Here is a 15,031-nt window from a genome sequence, read left to right on the forward strand (position 1 = left end):
ACTTAATCAAGCTGGGGACCATGATAATACAGTCCGTATTTGTATTCGTTGCAAGTCTGTACTTTGCCCAGGAACTAAACTATCAGAAGGTCGCTCAAATGGTATATGTGACCACCGCACTAAGTGTCATCCACAGCACATTCTTTCAGTACTTTACGGTATTGATGAAGCTGCTCTTCCGCTTCAAAAATCTCAATCTGCAACTGGAGTCACATTACTACAGTTTGCGTCGAAGGGAGACCCTTTGCCTTTTACGATTGCGCGACGGCATCAATCCAGTGCTACAGCTGAGCTTATTTACGATATCAGATCTGCAATCGTTGGCTCAAGAGCATTATCATATCACGGCGTTAACTCGCTATTTATCCGTGTACCTCAAGTTCATGACATTGGGGGTTGTCCTCTGGAATCTCTTTCAGAACATTCTGTATGGTATATATATCTTCTTTGCGTTGGACGGCAAAGAGCATCAAGAATCACGCAATTGGTTGGCTATCGTAGGACTAACAGTGCTCTACGCCATGCTTTATGTGGATCTCTATTTATTCTACTGGAGCTGTGAGGCAATCACCTCAGCGTATCGTCGCACCACACAGCTGCTGCAATTGTTCAATACGTTGAAGCTATCGAAGGCTTTGTCACAGCAGCTGGAAACATTTGCCCTGCAATTGACCACAAAACCTCTTTACATTGGTGCCAGCGGTTTATACACGCTAAATCACGCCAGCTTCCTGGCTCTGTTTGTCTATATACAGCGCACTATACTCATACTCTTGCAATTCGAGTTTGAGCGTCGTCTAAAGCTGCTGCGTCAAGATTTGGCCGTTGAGTGGACTGCAGACATTGAGGATTTCATTGTGGAATATGAGCTTTAGATTGTAACCAACAACGCGATAAACAAAGAACTTAAAAGTGTACAATTTAAAAATGTAAGACACATTTGATATACAGTAAATATCGATTATATGTTTCGGATATAGTTAGCAACTAAATTGCAAAATAAATAAAAATATATTATTATCAGTTTCTTCGCAGTTTAGTGAGGAAAAATGATTATTAATCTCATCATCAATCGTTGAATACAATTATGTATTCATACAAGTTCGACTCTTGATTGGAAACAGGAACATATAATTAATATTCACTGTGTTTACAATACAAATTCATCTTTTATAATACTATGTACACTTGTTTGCAGTTTACCTGAAATACAACTCGAGACTTTAAAATCCGTAGTGGTCTTTATTTGCCAAAATGTTTACTGTGTCTACAGTCTCTTGCCACTTTGAGCAGAATTAAATTTATTTTTTCTTCTTTTACAAAATTTCACGACCTCTTAGACTTCCAGATTTGGGCTAGTCTACATTTGCCAGACGATTTCATTTACCAGGCATAGTTGTCAAAATGGCATTTTGAAATAAAAAAAAAAAATTATCACAAGCAGAAGCAATTGTGAAAAGTCGACTTTCCATTGGAAGCGTTTGAAATGTTAGATTGCCTAAAATGTAAAAACTCACATTAGAACATCATTTCGCATTTTGTTCCATATTTGCAGTGACGGATTGTCAAATGTGAAATGTATATATGATGCTCACATAGTGGAAAGAGGCTGGGATTTTTACTTATTTCTAAAAGTACACAATAATGCATTAATAATTTATAAGCGCATATTTACAAATTCTACTTAAATGTTGTCATAGTCTTCGTCTAATTCAAATAGCGATTCAGTGATTGGCGCTGGTGCCGATGAGGCCTTTGGAATGATTGGAGTAGTTTTGCTCTTTCCACCGATACAGTTGACAGACGATGCAATTTTAGAGATTGAGTTATTGTTACCACCAACACTGACACTGACACTGGTATTGTCCTCCGACAGCAAGCCGTAGCAGATCTTTGCAGTCGGCTGGCTGATTGTTGTGCCCGCCGCTACAATATTTGTTAGATCAATGTTTATAACTGGGGCTGCAATATCAAAGTTAAATGTCGTATCCGCTGCTGCGCTGCCGCTATCCGCCGCATCCGCTGTAGTTGTTGTCGTTGGCATTTGCACGTTGCTATAATCGATCTTGACAATTGGCTTGCTCAGCACATCGTAGCTGCAGATCGGTGCAGGTATGGCAGTTTCTGGCGTTTGCATTTGCATTTGTCTACTACTACTATTGTAGTGGACACTGTTATTGTTGCTGCTGTTTGGCGGCCTGCCGCGTGGAGTGTATGCAGGCGTGGATTCGGAGCGTGCCAATTTGGCGGGTAAGGGCCTCGCTTGCTGCTGGATTTGTGCCAAGGCTGCTGTCTGCATTATAACTGACGGAGTGGGGGCTGGGGGTGGGTTATGGTGACGTTTCAGGCCAACGCCGTTTAAGCTTACAGATCGCACATAAGTGTTACTGCTATTATTGCTGTTGCTATTGCCGTTGTGGTGCAATCCGCGTAACGAAGTCGATGGCAGGCTTAGGTCATAGGGAGTATCTGAGTCAGGATATTGCTCCTCTGAGCTGTGCACATCGTCCTCATTGTAGTTGCACGCCTCCTCCGCCACACTGATGTCTGGTATATTCCGCACCAGCTCTTTCAAGAAGTCGAAACGCTGCTCCGACATTATGCACTGTTTCATGTGGGATGGCGAAAGAGTTTTCGCATTACGTGATGTTGTTATGCGCAATGTTTTGGTCAAAAGTGACTCCACGAAGAGCTCCAGAGTTCGTGATATTATAATGGGCACCGCCTGTGCAACTTTTCCAACTTCCTCATCACTCTGCATGATTTTCTTGATGCGACCCTGTCACAAATAGAAACAAGCATAAGCATTAATGTTAATCGTTATAATAATACAAGCGTGCTTACTGCTTATAGCATAATCACACAACTGATAAACTGTTTGGGTATCGCGAAACACGCACAGCAGATTTATTGATGGAAAGGAAGTGCATGTAAAATATCTGTGAGCACGCTACTTACGGCTGGAAATCGTGCATTGTACTTTTTCTTCTTTGACGGCATTTCTACTCTGTCCAATGCAATATCGAAATTAATGCGATATTACTTAAACAAAAGTTTTTGGAAACAAATTTATTGCTCGCTTGTTTTTTTACACAAGAACAGTTCCTAATAGTTCGTTTTGTGTGAATGGCAAGACATTCACCTAGAAATTCACCCCAATGTTTGATTTATTTAAAATAAAAAAAAACACGCTGCTGCATATATATTATGCAAATGTTATTAAATGATTTTTCACCACGCTGTCTATTTCCGATGAATTAGAATTTCATTTTAGAATTCTTTGATTTTTATAAAATCACAGTATCCTAAGCAGTGTGGCAACCTTGTTAATTACGTGAGTGTGACCATTAATGGCATATTACGACTTTCATCTAAGATGTTTTTTTTTGCTTAGTTTTGTCTAACAAAAATATTCTTCGCAGTTTTTGACAATTTAAAGAGTTTCATTTGAATTGTAAACTAAAGTTATTGAAACTCTTTGTCCTTCGAAAATAAAAATAAACTACTTAAATTATTGCGCGATTTATAACGTATAACGTAAATTAGTTCAGTAGAGTGAGACCGTAAACTTTACTTTAAAAATACCAAACAGAAACAGAAGTGCTTTTTCTGTGTGCAAATCAAAATAGTCAGTCATATAAAAGAGTAATAATTTCTTTTAGTTTCGAAACAGTTGTCAAACTACAGATCATAGCTAATTTAATTTTAAATGTCTAAGGCGCGTAAGGATCCTTGTAAACCTTACGCATGCCGCATTCAAGCTTGTTTATCAGGTAATGCATTAGTAACCTTATGCAATAATTTGCATGTAAAACACATGTACTACTTAACATATAATTGTAATAAATTACTAAATTACAGAAAATAATTACCAAGAAGATAGATGCGTTGAAGTGCTTGAGCAAATGCGAGTTTGCTGTTTAAAGTGGCATAAGGAATCCCTTTGTTGCAGTGGTATTGATTTGCAAAAAAGCTATATAAAAACCACCACCAACGTTAAAACCGGCAACAGGTGCGCTGTGAAAATTAACAATACTTAAATTGCAACATTATTCACACATTTGCCTTTACAGTAGTACCAAATAATGACAACACCAGTACCGCAATACAAGCCACCAAAGGAACTGCAGGATCTGTTGGACAAGAAACAACAACAACAAGCAAATCAACGTCGTCGCACAGCTGTTTTACCGAAACGCTCGTGGATTCAGCGCAATCCGCGTCTTTTTCAAATAACATTCTTAACAACTTCGCTGCTCGTGTTCTTCTCCAAGCCGCTGTACGACGCCTTCATTGCTGATCCATTGCCATTAAAAGGGCCAGCTGTGCCTCCACACAAACGATAAGGCATGGAATCGGTGCGCAAGGCCAATACTCGACTCCGTAACTATCCAATATTGCTGTCAAAGTGCGCCGAGTCTGCATCCTTATATGCGGCTTGCGTTGCACGGGATATAAACGTACAGCAGAATATATGCGACGCCGAGTTTAAGCAATTCATGAATTGTATACGCAAAAGCGCTGCCGAATTAAAGACCAAATTATAAACGAAAGAAAGAAACACCCACAATAACACAGATAACAAACATGTTGAATTGGCAGAGAGGATATCAACTACTATTGAAGCTAAGCTTCCCTGCTCATCTAGTTATTTCGGCTTTCTTGCGACTAACACTTATTTGCTATGCCCAAATACACGATGCCAAATCAACAGTGCCATATACCGATATTGATTACAAAGTTGTCACCGATGGCGCTCGATTTATTTTGGACGGCGGAACACCATTTGCAAGACACACTTATCGCTACAGCCCTATTATGGCCTACATTCAAATACCTAACATTATGCTGCATCCCGCCTTTGGAAAATTGATTTACTCGCTTTGTGACTTGCTGGTTGGCCAACTCATATATGCCCTCGTCCGTTTAGAAGCAGGAGAGGCAACTACTATCAAAAAGAAGGCCATAATCTCGGCCTGCTGTTGGCTCTACAATCCACTAACGGCTGTGATCTCGACTCGTGGTAGCGGTGATAGCTTTACTAGCCTTTTGGTTATCTCTTGCATATATCTACTTGTCAAGACAAAGGATCAACCATCGAACTACTTTGCTGTCTTCTGTGCTGGTCTCGCCCATGGATTCGTGATACACTTACGACTTTATCCCATTTTTTTTAGTCTGGCCTACTATTTATGCCTGTCCGGGGGCCCAATACGAAATTCAATTGAACTGATCCAGCGAATTGTTGTGCCAAATAAGCAGCAGATCTGTTTGGTTTTAGGTACGCTTATTGGATTCACCGTCTTCACTTTAACCTTCTATAAGATATATGGTTGGCAGTACTTGCATGAATCCTACTTCTATCACTTTGTACGCAAAGATGTGCGTCACAATTTTTCATTATACTTCCTGATGCAATATCTGAACAACTCCGATGCAGTTGAGGAATCCACATTATTCATCAAATTTCTTATTATGGGCCCTCAACTATTACTAGTAGTTTATCTAAGCGTAAGTTTTGCCCAACTACGGCAGACTTTACCATTTTGTGTCTTTAGTCTGGCCTTTGTAATCGTGACCTACAATTCTGTGGTCACCTCCCAGTACTTTGTGTGGTATTTAGCGGTCCTACCACTGTGCTTGACAAAGTTTCAGTTGATGTCTTGCAGTCGTTGTGTATTTTTGTTGGTGCTTTGGATCTGCGGCCAAGCTCTATGGCTTTTGCCCGCCTATTTGCTGGAGTTCAAAACTTGGCATACATTTAATTGGATTGGACTACAGGGTGCTGTATTTTTCATTATAAATAATTATATTTTAACCCAGCTAATAACTAACTACGATTGCAAGAGCATTGAAATTACCAATAAGAAACGTTTGTAAGAATATTAAAAAACAAATCAATTTTACTTTTGATCAACTTTTACTCATTTTCAGGAATTTTATATAATTGAACAAGTTTTTAATTTGCTGCATTCGTAGTTCTTGAAGCTTGTTTGATAAATCCCACTCATCAAACTGCGCCTCCATAATATTTCCATCTTTGTTCCACTTCTCGTTCGAAAAGTAAGTCACCGCACTGCGGCGTAAAGTCTCCGGGCAAATGGCTTCTGTTGTTACATTATTCCAACTTTGAATATCCGGCTTATCGTCGTAAATCTTTCCGGTGTTATCATAGTCTGTGCGCATAGTACTATCGCGGGTGGGAAACATATGATAAATTTTTACGTTAGTTTTCTTATTTTTTTAAGCACAGAACTCCCAAGTATAGATGATCGTATTCCGCCAGTTTGGTATTTACAGGTGGCTCAGGTTTCAACAATATTTTACTTAACATTAATGGGAATAGCTTATTATCAAATATTGGTTCAGCAGATGTTGCAGAGGTTTTTTTATTTTGTTTGACGCGATGTGGTTTCGTTGAACGCCGTCCGGAGATGTTAAGAACAGGAGGCTCCATAATTGGTTTGTCCAATTGTTGTTCTTCCTGACGATCCATTGACATTATATACGTAGAGATCACAATTTACGCTTATATTTCTTCAACTAGTATTTTTTTGTATTTATTTGGAGTGAGTTGTGAAATAAAAACAACTTGAATGAAAGCTTAATTCTGACGCATTCAAAAGATTGCACTATAAAAAAGCTTTCGACACTGTTATAGCACTGTTATTAACAGTGAAGCACAGTTGTTAATTACTTTAAAAATGTAATTTTTAAATTGATTGTTAGTTTACTTAATCTTAGGTGCTCTGACCTTTGATGGCAATTATTGGCAATAAGCACAAAATAAAATTAATATGGGAACATTAAATGCAAATAATTTGTTAATTCATTTAATTGTAATTTATTCACTTTCACACTTTAATGATAGCGCGACAAGCTAATGTAAAAAGTGAGGCGTCAATATAAACATAACTGGTATTTTAATGGTGTATTTGTCTCCTTACTATCTTCTTCTCTTTTCAAATTTAAAATAGTAGTGCATGCAAGTAGGTTAATATTTGCATGACTTTGGCTACCATAAATTTTTGAACTAAGAACTAAAGAAGAATTTATGTCAATAGCCGGAATGAATTCAGGCTTTGGGCTTTGGATTTAAGTTGAACACAGAAAATGCGGTTGGATTTTTAATAGTTTTATTAGATAAATCAGTTTTTGCTTAAATTATGAACATACATATGTTCTTCATGGTTTTTATTCATTTTATTTTTTTTCATTTGTAATGCTTCTCTGAATCATACTATGTTTGTCATTTGTATATACTTTGTTTTTGTATTATGCACGTTTTAACCTTGTTTTTCGCTTATCCAGTTTTTGCTTTGTGATCGTTATTAATGTTACGGTTAGATACGATTCATTATTTTGTAAATTGCAACTTCTAATGATTACTTGTATGTTTAATGCCTGCAGAATAGTGCAAATCTTTTGTGTCCAGCTGCCGGATAAATTGTAAACTTTTTGATATCAAATCAATTTTCTGGATTTCAGTTATTACATATAAAAAATATTTTGTTTTCGGTTTAATTACTGATATTGGCAACTTCATATTTATTTGTATGAATATGTAAGTATATGTATATGTATGTATATAATGTTAAAAATGTGCAACTATTTGTCAGTGAAAAATGATGAGAAAAACGCTTACGTGAAAGCAAAAGCATTTAAAAATATTATATAGTATGTCGTATGTAATTAATTATAGCACAATGTAATTAGCAAGGAAATCGTTTATACCTTATGAACATGTTACGAATGTTTATTAAATATGTGTGTTGGTCATGGCTTGTTAAGAAACAAATCAAATCATTCAATTACATTCCAAAAGCAAAATTATATTCTACGTGTAAGTATATACTATATATATAGTTGTATATATATATATATATATGCATTATTAGATGAGGAAACAAATTTCACATAATTTAGTTACAAGAGCGTCGAAATGTACGAACATGTGCAACTGAAGCAAAATTTGCGCTTAATATCGATTCATTAATATATATAAATATATATTATAGTAAGATAATAATAATGATAATAATTATTTTAAATGTCTTCGCTTTGAGACATTTAGGCAAAATTTTTTTTTTCATAGTGAATTTGTTTTAACTGTAGTGTTTTGTTCTTCTCTTCTTCTTTTCAATTATTGATAATTTGTTTTAATATATATTTAATTATCATAAATTCCTCTTTCTATCTTTATCGGTCACACTCACACGCACACACACATCCACACATACACTTACACTTGTTACATACACTCTGAAAATAATGAATACCTTGGGAGTGATGTACGATATTTCGAAGCACAAGACAATATTACATTTGATGAAACTTAAAATATATATTTATATCAAAAATCCTTTTGTTACAGTAATAATATAGTGTGCTATTCCTTATATTTATCAATATAAGAAGGTGCAGTTGTCAGTTATCCGTTTAGTTGGTATATTCATATTTTTTAAATTATTATTTTATCATTTGTTACAATTTAGAACACGGATCCAAACTGCATGTCAAAAACGTAAAAAAAAATGCGTTTGGCTCAATATGCTTATAATGTAAATACGTCTCATATTTTGTTGTTGTTTCATATTAAAAATGTTGAACAGTACTTGAAATTTGTGTTTTAGTTTCGCATTTAGTTGTGTGTGGGTTCTCAATTTGTTGTTGTATGCTGCCAATGCATGTGAGTGTGTTGCGGGGTCGCGGAGTTTATTATGAATGATATGGCGTCACGTAGGTTGCTGGGAAAATGCCTTTTCTATTGCCAATCTCGCCATTCCACCAATTCTCATCGGAACGATCTGTAACGGTGATGACATCACCGCGTCTAAAGTCCAATTCCCCGGATTCCTGTGGCACAAAATCGTACAACGCCTGCACAAGCATCTGCAAAGAGTACAATATGATTAGATCCGACTTGCTATATACTATTTCTGGCAGCACACTTTGTTTATGCGAAAAAGAATCTATGTCATAGGCATAAAATAGACCATGTGTGTCGCATGGTAAACATTCGTGCTATGCTCTATTTAATTGTACTAAAGATTATGTATTATATGTACTACATATGTAAATGTTTCTATATAGTCTGCTGAACACACCTCTTCAGGTATCATATCACGTAATTTAACTTCCTGCGATCGCGATACGCTCGCCGTTCGATGATATTCGACCAGTTCGTTGAGGGAATTAAACTTGACAACCCACAGGAAGAATTTGCTTTGTGCATCGCGCAGAACTTTGAAATGTTGTACGCCATCGGGACATCTGATAAACAATTGACAATTAATACATATAAATCAACAATCTGTAAATTTCAAAAACACTATTCTCAGTTACTTACTTGACGGATAGGGAGAAATCGCCGGGACTGGATTCGCTGATGCGTATCAAAAAGGCGCCTTCATGTTTATTCGAGAGCAGCTTTTCGGCGTCGGCACGTGTGATGCGTCCGTAGTACCAACTAAAATTTAACAATATGGAGAAATATAATTAGATTTCATTGGCGTTTTTTGAAGCCACGTCAGATGAGACTTACTCGTGATTTTTCATTTCAATATAATTGCTGGGTATCAGCCCTTCCTTCCCATCCAGTTCGGCGCGATACCAATTTGAATCGTCTTCCATATTTAATATCTATAAGAAAAGTATTGTTAATTGATTTAATTACAATAGCAAGATATATAGTATATAGCTTAATGGTTGTGATTCATGAGAAAGACATTTCGCCATGGAGTTGCAAACATATCATAGTATACAGTATACGTTTGGAAATTCACACATTTTACTTTTTACTCATGGGTTTACAGTGAGTCACAATTCAATGCCAGGCAATTGTACTTTGCTAACAAATACATAGAAATATGTATTTGGTTGTCTTCAATTTGTTTATGAATTTGTTCAAATTTTCTAGAGATTTCTGTAAACAGTTTTCAGTTGTTTGTCCATTTAACCAAACTGTGTCAGGGTGCAATCAACAAGCATTACAAACCAAGAGACAAAACATGATGTAGGAATGCTATCAACATAAGTGCCAGCAGACTATCAGATACCCTATAAACTATTTAAATGGAAAAACAAAAACTGTGTATATATAGAAGTGAATAACCCACGCAAGGAATAATTCCATGCGTATCAAATGGCTGGGCATAACCGTTGTCTACGGTCAAAGGGTATATCTACAAAGATGAGATAAGTGGGTAAGCTACAAATATACGAGTATGTATCTGTTGGGCCAACATGCGCTGTTTCAAAGTAAACAACACAATATATGATAAGAATTGTTCCCAGTATTCAATGGGACCACGTCACGTCACAACTCGACATGGTAAGTAATATACTTTGAGCACTGGGAGTACGTGAATTCCTATATTCAATGGATCCATTTCTGGTGTCCGAGGCTACAACAATGCATTTATTCAATAATTTTGAAATAGTGTCAACGCAACAATAATTGCTCGATTGGTGCAGTTCAATTCTCTTACTCCGAATACCGAATCCGCGGAAATCTAAATTGACTGTTCCGAATAGCACCAAACTCAATTTTTATCAGTTTTATTGCTAGATTCTACTTTTGAGAATTTTATAATTGATAACTTACAAAAGTTAAAGGTTAGGTTGTTCCCAAAACACCATTCATACATTCGATGCATAACTCATTTGCATTATCGCATATCGTATATGAATAACCTATATTAAAGTAGGTAAAGCAGTAATTAACACATTTTAACTAATTTGTTACTTAACAAAATTGCAAATATTGTAAATCTTCAAGAAAAGATGGGCGTAAACAACAGTGGGGGAAATACATATGTACATAAGATAAGTATTATTATTTTGCGCGTGCTTTTTGTGCTTATATAAAAATCAATTACGACGTTTGCTTTTGTTTGTTTTTGTTGCAGTTCATATTGTTGTCAAATATTTTAGACCGGCTAACTGGAAATAGTAATTAGCATAGCATTCTATAGCTTAGAATGCCAGGCAGAATCGTATATTGTTTATTTTTAGGCACGTTTTATTCATACAAACGTCACAGCGGAAATGTTTTATAACGAAAGATTTATATGTATATTCCCTCATATATGTATAACTATGTACAATTTTATCTATTTGTGGCATCGTGTTGCAAAATAACTTTCCTTTCAAACAGTTTATGAACTAAATTTGGACAAAATATTTATTTATTTCTACTTAAAAGATTTTGCTTCAAAGTGATCTCTTTTTTGTTGATGTGATATTATTAAGGTAATGCACATATTTAATAAATTTGTTTGCTTGAATTTCTAATAAAACAATAAAAAAAGCGTCTCAATTTATGATACAGTAAATTATCATTAAAGTGGACAATCAAGGAAGTGAATCGATTGAAAATTCAAATCTAGCATCTATATTATTTGCAATTCTAAGTTTGCTACAACCTTATAAAGCCATGTGTCGATAAATCCGTTAATAGCTTTCACTGTATGCCAATAAAAAGAACAAAGCCATTTCAGTTAATTCATTGTATGGATTAATTCGGAATTTCGTATTTCATATGTATTTTGTTGATTTAAATGAAACCGGCATTTCGCTTTCAACTGAATCATACCCGAGTTGAGCTAAGTCAAAATTGTTCACCCACATTCCAATCTATGTATATTTATTATTATCTGCGCCTTAAAAAAAACAAACAGCCAGAGCACGAGAGAAAGAGAGCATATGTATGACTAAGCGCGCCTCACACTGTTGGCCTCTCTCTCGCGCTCTCGCTCTCAATTTGAGTGGCTAGCTAGCATATTTTGTTTGCCGCTTCTTCTTTTTCAGCCTTTTGATAACCGGAATTAGCTGCATGCAAGTTAAATGAACTTGCAAAGCGTGCTAGCAGCATTTCAGCGTTATCAGCTGCCACTGATAAGCTGTGCGTTTGCATTTAAGAATCGTAAATAAATAAATGCACATTAAGATCAGCTTGCAATGCAGCTGTTCTGATAAAGCAGAAGTCGACTCTCGTAGTCATGATGTTGTGATTATCATCAATCAAACATGAAAGCTCTCAAATGACCCTACCGAGATTCCATACGAAAACCTGCCCAGCTGAGTGACTAACCTACGACAAGAGCGAATAGACAGAAAGGAAAAAAAAAGAAAAACGAAACCACAAGAACTACATCAACAGCAAGAACTTGCACCACCTGACAACAGACAAACAAGAAACCTGAAAATTCACAGCCAAAACAAAGAGATTCAATGGCTTTAAGGGCCTCCATCCAGTCAGAGTCAAAGGAGAGCTTGGCAACAAGCAGTGGGAGTGGCGGCTAGAAGCAGCCAGCAGGGCATTGCGGGAGAGGGAAACAAAAAAACCAGACTCGCCTCAGAAGATTTCGATCCTTGGAGCTCTCGGCTGGCTGGCTGGCTGGCTGTCTCCAGCTGTGTGCGGCGATATATAAGAGAGCGAAGTTTATGCGGCTTACAAAGTGCGCGATTTTCAGATAATCACGCTTTGCGTTTACACCGTTCTTTGTTCTGTTAAGGGTATGTTAAGGTTGAAATACTGGTGTAGGTAATTAGTGTTTGGATGGGATGCACATTTGAACTGCTTAACAGTGACAACGACAGCAACTTCGTCGTTGTCTGCTCACATTTGTAACTAATACAATGTGGGTTAAAAGGTGTGCAATGATAACGTAACTTCAGACGACAACAAGAGTAGAACGACAACGACAAAACTCAACAAATTATGCATGCAGCAGAAATGTGTAAAAAGGACTCGACGAAGTCGTTGGCGTTAATTGCAGCCTCGCTCTGTTTTTGTTTTATTCATATTTTAACTAACGACATGAATATATGAATGAGAATAATGCATGTATATAGTGTATGCAAAATGCTGACTTACCTTTAGAATTTGAGTTTTACGAAAACTAAGTTCATCGTCAGCCGTCGCCGAGAAATCATGTTTGGCAATTGCTTCCATTTTGTTGTATTGCCTGAGTTGTGTTTTATTTTTTTACTACTCGAACTATCTTTCTTGTTTGTCGTTTAGTTTAGTTACTTTTTTGTTGTTTTAAATTAATCAGCCTTGTTGCTCACGCACACATATACATACATATTACACACATACATACATATATGCAATTTGTTATTAGTTGTTTGCTCCCTTAGCTATATTATTTGTGTGGAAAAAATTACAAAAAATTCACGTACGTTTTACAATTTGCATTTAGTAAAATCGGCACTAACAGAAAACACAACTTATTATATAAACAATAATATGTATATTGATTGCACGTCTTTGAATTAGTATAATATTTTTTCAAAGCCACAGGCCAGCGAGAAAAGTGATTAAAAATACACCGACGACGACGATGACGGGGCCGCAGCCAGGCCAGCAACAGAGCAACAGCAACAAACGCGTAGTGGTGGAAGCGGCACTCACGGCGAAGCAACTGCGAATGACAGACAGACGGCTGGATGTGTCGGTGTCGGTTTCGGTATATGTATAAGTGCGCATGTATGTGTGTGTGTGTGCGTGCGAAAGAGAATTTAGCTTACAGAGCGTTGCCAGCAGTATGTATTTTACCGACAACCGATAACAGTTCTTTGCATAAATAAAATACTATTCAAACACATGCAATCAATGTATAATGCAACATTCTACAATTTGTTGTTGCTTGTTAGTTAAACACATCAGATGTGTAATTATTAATAACACAAGACATATCGATGCAAGGCAGGGCGTGTAGTTTCTGCTGGCAATGCTGCAATACTCAGAGCTGACGTTGTTGTTTATTTTTTAACTCCACCAATTCACACTCACACACGCACACTCTGACATACAATACATATACAAATTTCGGTGAATTTTAGTTATTTAAATTGCGTTTAATGTGAAACTTTCGTAAGTTATCTTTTAAAGTACATTTCAATAATTTTTAAAGAGATTTTCCACAGCTTACACTATTTTTTCACTTGATTCGGCCTTTTTGAACATTAAACAAAATAGAGGCGAAGAGATATCGATGGTTGATACATCGATAATGATATTTTACAAATTCGATATTTTAAGGTAGATATCGTAATTTTTACCTCTTTAATAATACATTTTTAAAATAAATATATTTCAATATTAATTGTTATTATGCTAAAGTAATCAATGAATTATTCTAAACTTTATTTCTAATAGCAGAGATATATTATATATTGTATACATCCAAAACTATCTCACCAAAGCAAAAGATATATTGATAATATTTTCAGTACTTTTATACTAAACATGAAAAACGCGCCTTTTTCGATATCGATGTGCCCTGTCTGTCAAGCCATTTTGCAATATGTGGCAATATATACACATAAGAATAAATCGTTATCGATTCTTAGTTCTGAAATACGAAGTAGATAGGTTGGTAGCTCTAAAATTCTAGGGCTGTCGAATATTGTTAAATATGGTAATGTTAATATTTTCTTTGAAAAAAAAAAAATAAAAATATATCAATAACAATATATAAATATATTTTATGTTTTTGACTTTGTTTTTAACTCCCATAATCTCACGAAAATAATAAGAAGATATTATTATAATTCTTATATATTTTATTTTATTAGAGTTGTGCTGCCAGAATCCGTCATACGAACTCTACAAATTATTTATTATCACAGCAAATAATTAATTCAGTGATCAAATCGTTTCTAAATCCTTTAAAATACATATTGCTAAAATACCAAAAAATTCATATTTAAAAATTTGGATGAGAAATCCCGATATAGATATAAACCACTTTAGAAAAATATTATCGATATATTAATACTTCGATGTATTTTCAACAGCCCTAAAAATTCAAATAGTTTCGATCTGAAGTTCCTTGGAACCTTAACGCAAATTTGTTGCTGTGACAAAAAATTATAAAAATAAAACGCTTATTAACAAATTAACATTTACTTTATTTTAATTTGCAACAAAACAAGCAAATATTAAAAACAAGTTTTCCACCAAAAAATGTGTGCTCGTATTAAAGAAAATATACTGATTAATATGTGTTGTGAGTCGTCG

The 15,031-nt window shown here is 35.6% G+C and overlaps 6 protein-coding genes and 1 long non-coding RNA gene across 7 annotated transcripts; 5 read left to right on the forward strand and 2 right to left on the reverse strand.

Annotated features, from left to right (window-relative positions):
* Positions 1 to 1,208: 1,208 nt before the first annotated feature.
* LOC132788602 (dr1-associated corepressor homolog) lies at positions 1,209 to 3,159 on the reverse strand. The gene is made up of 2 exons (XM_060796095.1): positions 2,959 to 3,159; positions 1,209 to 2,779 (listed from the first exon to the last, which is right to left on the reverse strand). Exons 1-2 carry the CDS (start codon positions 2,998 to 3,000, stop codon positions 1,685 to 1,687), a joined length of 1,137 nt encoding a protein of 378 aa, XP_060652078.1. The 5' UTR covers positions 3,001 to 3,159; the 3' UTR covers positions 1,209 to 1,684.
* A 459-nt stretch (positions 3,160 to 3,618) lies between these two features.
* LOC132788606 (cx9C motif-containing protein 4) lies at positions 3,619 to 4,209 on the forward strand. Its single transcript, XM_060796098.1, has 3 exons — positions 3,619 to 3,773; positions 3,862 to 4,012; positions 4,074 to 4,209. The coding sequence occupies exons 1-3, from the start codon at positions 3,710 to 3,712 to the stop codon at positions 4,084 to 4,086; spliced, it is 228 nt and encodes a 75-aa protein (XP_060652081.1). The 5' UTR covers positions 3,619 to 3,709; the 3' UTR covers positions 4,087 to 4,209.
* LOC132788604 (uncharacterized) lies at positions 4,086 to 4,346 on the forward strand. Its single transcript, XM_060796097.1, has one exon. The coding sequence runs from the start codon at positions 4,086 to 4,088 to the stop codon at positions 4,344 to 4,346; it is 261 nt and encodes an 86-aa protein (XP_060652080.1).
* Positions 4,347 to 4,349: 3 nt separating this feature from the next.
* LOC132788607 (uncharacterized) lies at positions 4,350 to 4,547 on the forward strand. The gene has a single exon (XM_060796099.1). It carries the CDS (start codon positions 4,350 to 4,352, stop codon positions 4,545 to 4,547), a length of 198 nt encoding a protein of 65 aa, XP_060652082.1.
* Positions 4,548 to 4,587: 40 nt separating this feature from the next.
* On the forward strand, positions 4,588 to 5,902 carry LOC132788601 (GPI mannosyltransferase 1). Its single transcript, XM_060796094.1, has one exon. The coding sequence runs from the start codon at positions 4,588 to 4,590 to the stop codon at positions 5,878 to 5,880; it is 1,293 nt and encodes a 430-aa protein (XP_060652077.1). The 3' UTR covers positions 5,881 to 5,902.
* A 2,422-nt stretch (positions 5,903 to 8,324) lies between these two features.
* Positions 8,325 to 14,031, reverse strand: LOC132788603 (growth factor receptor-bound protein 2). The gene is made up of 6 exons (XM_060796096.1): positions 13,941 to 14,031; positions 12,881 to 13,146; positions 9,545 to 9,642; positions 9,350 to 9,469; positions 9,108 to 9,273; positions 8,325 to 8,892 (listed from the first exon to the last, which is right to left on the reverse strand). Exons 2-6 carry the CDS (start codon positions 12,956 to 12,958, stop codon positions 8,719 to 8,721), a joined length of 636 nt encoding a protein of 211 aa, XP_060652079.1. The 5' UTR covers positions 12,959 to 13,146; positions 13,941 to 14,031; the 3' UTR covers positions 8,325 to 8,718.
* LOC132788608 (uncharacterized) lies at positions 13,198 to 14,412 on the forward strand. Its single transcript, XR_009632638.1, has 3 exons — positions 13,198 to 13,882; positions 13,936 to 14,050; positions 14,242 to 14,412. It is a non-coding gene; the product is annotated as an uncharacterized LOC132788608 (long non-coding RNA).
* The last annotated feature ends 619 nt before the right edge of the window (positions 14,413 to 15,031 follow it).

The sequence above is a fragment of the Drosophila nasuta genome, chromosome 3 (genome assembly GCF_023558535.2).
Source record: "Drosophila nasuta strain 15112-1781.00 chromosome 3, ASM2355853v1, whole genome shotgun sequence".
Taxonomy (NCBI): Eukaryota; Metazoa; Arthropoda; class Insecta; order Diptera; family Drosophilidae; genus Drosophila; species Drosophila nasuta.